Source organism: Lactuca saligna, chromosome 1 (assembly GCF_052625555.1).
Source record: "Lactuca saligna cultivar CGN05327 chromosome 1, ASM5262555v1, whole genome shotgun sequence".
Classification (NCBI taxonomy): Eukaryota; Viridiplantae; Streptophyta; class Magnoliopsida; order Asterales; family Asteraceae; genus Lactuca; species Lactuca saligna.
In genome coordinates this window covers 5734686-5740303 of record NC_136417.1, presented here as the reverse complement: position 1 = coordinate 5740303, position 5618 = coordinate 5734686, and the positions used below count along the sequence as shown (strand labels likewise).

Here is a 5618-nt window from a genome sequence, read left to right as displayed (position 1 = left end):
ATGGAGAGGCAAGAAGCTTTTACTTGTAAAACTCTAGAGTTAAAAGGGTATTTAAGTATTTTCAAGAGGGAGGAAATTCTAGGAATCGAATATTCGAATATCATGAGTTTTAGGATGGAATGTTGAAATCCATTTGTGATTTTGTAAATGTCTTCCATACTCATTTCCACTCAAATGCAGGAATTGAATTTGTATTCCAATTCCGGTCAAATCCCACGGAATATAGTCAACCAAACACCTCATTAATTTCAACATGTATCAATCGAATTTAATATCTAACTCAACAAATCCTTAAAGTCGTCCAACATCGGGAACTAAATCCACACATGAACAAGAACATGTTACATCAATTGTATGCAACTAGTTTCACTTTTCATTAAGGGTGTTTGAATGTGTGTTGAAACTTATTATGACTATGATTATCTGATTATTTAGTGTCATAAGTGAGGAATTGGCTTAATAAATCCTTAAAGTTACCTAACTATTTCTACCTATGAGCAACTAACTACTTGATCCAAACACCCCCTTGGTAAAGCATATCAACAACAAAGACACAAGCTTTAGATAAAAAGGCTTCATGATCAATTTATGCATTAAATGCCACAAGATTTAATGAAAGCGTGTGTGAAAAGAAGCAAATTTAGCATCAGTAGTGATAATTAAACAACTGAAAATAGATAATCATAATATTATTGAACTGCAAGGTCAATAATGTCGAAAAAGTTTGAAGTAATGCAAAAAGGGAAATTGCAGACCTCCATTAAGATTTAAGGTGAAGCATCAAGCCTAGCATCAAACAAGAAGCCACGATACAACCCATCACCATTACCTGGAACACCATCAATCCACCTCCATTCCTCCTTCCCTTTCTCGTTTGATTCCCACAAAGCCAATCGCCCAACCCTTTTTGCAGAAAAACAAACCTTATTCCCACCTCCAAACACCTTAAACTTGCTTGATTCTTGAAAACACCTGAACATTTCAAGAGGCATTCTCCCAGCTTCACCCCATTCCAATGTACACAAATCCAATTTTAAAATCAGAATAGTTGAACATGAAGCATTGAGTGAAAAGGACGACTTCAATCCACCAATCATCAAGATCATATTCCCAAATCCTTTCAACAAGCGGGGTCGTTTCAGGATGTCAAATACATCCCCCCATTCGTATTTTTCAAGGGTATTCCATGGTTGAGATGTTTGAAGGTTTTGAATCGTACAGGTAAAAAGCTTCCACTGACTCCGCCATGGAGATCCGACGTCGCATAAGGCGATAATCGAGTCGTTAACGAGGATCGGACTTCTGGGTTTTGATGGCAAGTTGGAAGAGAATTTGAGCCATGAATCGGTTGAGTTTGAATAGTATAGAGCAGCGAGTTCGTTAAGAACGATGACTCGATTGTTGACTGAGTCGACCAGAACGGAACCGTGTCGCGACCACGCCGAACCGAGTTGCGGGAGGGTTTTGTATTGTCGAGTTAACGGGTTGCAAACGACAAGCGATTTATTGGAATCGGGGGAAGGAGAATCGGCCCAGAGGTATAGGAGGCCCAGAGAGGAGGCCGATGCGATTGGATGTGCAGAGGGGAAAGGGAGGAAGGAGAGCGAGAAATGAAGCCATTTACTTTCGGTTGGATCGAAGAGGTGGAGAACGGGGGACGGAGAGAGGTGGTGGTAGCGATGGGGAGGGCGGAGGGCGAGTAGAGGGAAAGGGGAAGTGGTGGCAAGGAGATGCGTGAAGGAAGGGGATGAAAGTGTGGTGTTAAGGATCTTGGAAACGGAGCGGCAGACGATGACTTGCTGGAGAGAGATTCGGGAGAAGATCTGGTGAATTATATCTTGTGGGAGCTGTGAAAAGATGTTCTCCATTTCGACGGCGGCGGAGAGCAGCGGAGCAGATCGTAACTGGGTACAGACCCCAAAATAAAATTAAAAGATACTCTTTTGTGCTCAAATAAAAAGTAAGCTGGAATCAAATATTATTAGAACATATAATAAGCATACGTGATGATTGAGAGAGTGGGTTGGTTGCGGAGGCGCCGGTGGTGGTGGTGGCGGTGGTGACGGTGGGGTGGATTTTTTTATACTTTACTTGTACATCTGCTACGCTGCATATACAGAAATGTATACCAGGCACGGGATTATGCCTCCCTTAACATTTTTAAAGGTCTTATATATTATTTTGACTATGACACTATTTTTCCATCTAAATATAAAACGTTTATTAAGGTGTAATTTTAAATTAAATTAGACAAAATTTCAAAAATACTCCTTATTGGTTTGTAGAAATTGTCATTTTGGTTAAAAAAATATACTTACACAATTGGTCTAAAATAGAGTTTTTATGACACTTTGGTCCATAAATTTTTGAAAATTCTTAAAATAATTGATTTATACTAGTTTTTCCTTTTCTTTATAATTACTTCACTATTTTACCAATTAAAAATTAAAAAAAAAAAAAAAATTCTTACCCACCCACACCTTTCTTTTTACACATTTTATGTAAATTTTAGTTTTGTCATCTAACTTTATTGTATTTTTTTAATTACTATAAATTTGATTCTTATTAACCAATTAAAAAATAAAAGGGAATATGATTATGTGGAGTGGTGGGTATCCCTACGTAAAGTGGTGCAGAAGTAGAGTTGATGTAGCGTTGAGGTGATAGTACTCTTGATATAGTGATATGGTATGTATACCTTACATCATAAAGAAAAATCGAACTCATACTATATAGTATATACTAATAAAGTCTTTCAATGTGTATGTTTTATTCTTGTGGGAAGCTATAAGATTTTGTATATAAACAATCATGAATCTCATTAATGAGAAATAAAACCTCAAACCATTAATGTCATGTTTTGATTCTCTCTCTAATTTTAACAAAAGAAGATTACATCATTTTATTAAATACAACTTATCCTACATTTAAAATCAAGATTATATAAAAAATAGTGATCAAAAATATTTGTAGATGATGTTGACGATGACGGTAGAATAGCTGGTAAGTCAATAAATTTAGTCGTAAGTGCTATAGTATATTTTGTTCCATACACATATATCAAGTTTTTGAAAAAGTTTTGGGTTTCTTAACATTACAATGTGAAAACTAGTAAGGATGTCGTTGCTCTTGTCTACAATCATGGTGTTGTACGAAAATGTATACTAGAACATAGGTCTTCACTGTGATCTTTATTAAAAATCTACCATACACATATTTCCATCACCGAAGATGATAGATATCAGATATGGTAAATTAGTTGAAGTGTTATGAATGGTAACTAAATATGTTACGTGTGTGGCGTTTTTCTATTAAGGTTGTTCGGAGTAGGATGTAGAGATCATCAAGAGATTAAAATTCTTATTTATTATTTTTTTGTTTACTTGGTCCCTATAGTTTATGAAATGCTAAAATAACATAAAACTAGTATGTAGGGCTTGTTGGGTAGCCTCTTAATTGAAATTTTATGAGGTAGTCATTTAATTTTTCAAATTAACAGTGTTTGGTAGCATATGAATAAAAACCTTTTAATTTTCTAAAAGCCTCTTAAATATTCAGACTTCAGCCTGTATCTGCATAGAAAAGAAATGTGTCCTTCTCTTTTATTCCCTCATATGCTTCCATCAAACATACCCTCGTCATCCCTCTAGTCTCATCCCTCATCCGACCAACTCCAGCACCGACCATCTCCTCCCATCGTCGACCACCACATATCATTGTCTCCCTTGCACAACACCACCAACCCTATTATCAACCCCACACATGCACGACCCTTTCCTCTCTCTCCCTACAGAAAAATGTCCCTATTCTCTCTCGCCTTATGACCAACACTTCACTCCTCCATATCACTCATATTCGGTTGTCTCCACTATTCACACCTCTGGCGACACCGTCTCACAACTGAGCTAGATGCTTATTTAGGTATGTATTTCATTCCTTGTTGAAATCAACGATTTCTTGTGGAAATCAATGATTTACTGTTGAAATCAATAATGAAAATCATTGTGTGGGAATCGATTGCTTGTTGAAATCATTAGCTAGGAATCGATAATTGTCACACCCCAACCATCGGCGTAAACATCAGGGTTAACGTAAACATTGGATCACAGTTAAACAACATATATATATATATATATATATATATATATATATATATATATATATTAAATAATACAAACATTACATTCTTCCATAAATTTGGTAAGCATAATAGATTGTCATCAATCTAAAGATGATAAATACTAGAACAAGTTCTACAAATGTAAGTCAAATTAAACAAAAGGCCTAACGGATCGACCAACCATTTAAACAATAAATCTATTATTCACCATTATACACATGGTGTGTCTTCCAATCAAAAGTGTGTTTAGACTCATGAATTATAAAAGTATAAAATACAACATGTTAACCCTTGTAAAATACATTTGTTTATAACTTTGAATCTGAGTGTTTTTATAATCAAGAGTGTGTTGAGACTAATAAATTATAAAAGTGTAAGTGCAACATGGTCTACCATTGTAAACCAATACAAGTAAAAGAGACTTGTTTATTGTTCAGACTCCTTGTATTTTTATAGTCATAAGTGTGCTTATACTAATGAATAATAAAAGTGTTAAGTGTCACGGGGTTTACACTTGTAATCACATACAAGTAAAAGAGTTTTTTTTTGTTTACCTACATAACTTATTAACCTAAATTATAATTCGACAGAAAGTTGTGTCGAGTTAAAGATCTATTTTTTCAATTAAATCAATCTTGAACACTTAATTATTTGAATAAATCATTTTCATTGTAGTCCTACAAATTCTAGAATAAATTTTCCGGTTCTAATATGAGTCTATAACCGACACTACGGACAAGAAAGCCTTTGTAGGGCATTGTATAGAGGTGCCTAGACCATCACTAGTGCTTCATTAACGTAGTGAAATAAGAAGAGTAAGAACAATTACGCCAGGTTTGTTTCGTGAGACGAATGTTGCAGCTAGCAACCACATGTGGGGCTGTCAACCCGTAAGTTCTATACTAATAAGTTTCATGTTCCATATGAAATAGCGGTTATAACACAGAGGGCTTTGTACCAAGTTTTCATTTTCTTAGTGGATGAAGAGTATCGATCTCATATAAAGAATCTCGTAATTATCAAGTCTAGGATTTTGTACATATGTTTTAATCTCAAACTTCAATAAAGATTTTATTGACTAAATAGTTCAAATCGTTTAAGAAAGAACTGAATTTGTAAAATTTCTGATAGTTTGTACATAAGTCCCTACACTTTAATGAAAAGTTTACTTATTAAATGGTTCAAGTAGTTCAAGAAAGTAAATCAAACTTTAAAAACTGAACTTGTAAAGTTTTTTATAGTTTGTGTTAAAGTTCCTAAACTTAGACTTTAAATTTTTGTACAAGTTCTCTAAAGAAAATTGGACATTGTAATGGCTTTATTTTGACCAAAATCCAGATTTCAACCAACGTGAAATCAACCAAGAATATGAAACAAAATATACAAACAAAACAGTTATTAAACCGAAACCATAATAGACTCACTTTTACAATATTTTATTCCAATTGACTTTTAAATAACATTTATTTACGAAAGGGTGTCTTTAATTCGTTTATGT

General features: G+C 34.4%; 1 protein-coding gene across 1 annotated transcript; it reads right to left on the bottom strand.

The window, feature by feature from the left end:
* Positions 1 to 674: 674 nt before the first annotated feature.
* LOC145038958 (F-box family protein) lies at positions 675 to 2151 on the bottom strand. Its single transcript, XM_078987171.1, has 2 exons — positions 2004 to 2151; positions 675 to 1904 (listed from the first exon to the last, which is right to left on the bottom strand). The coding sequence occupies exon 2, from the start codon at positions 1866 to 1868 to the stop codon at positions 768 to 770; it is 1101 nt and encodes a 366-aa protein (XP_078843297.1). The 5' UTR covers positions 1869 to 1904; positions 2004 to 2151; the 3' UTR covers positions 675 to 767.
* Positions 2152 to 5618: the final 3467 nt, after the last annotated feature.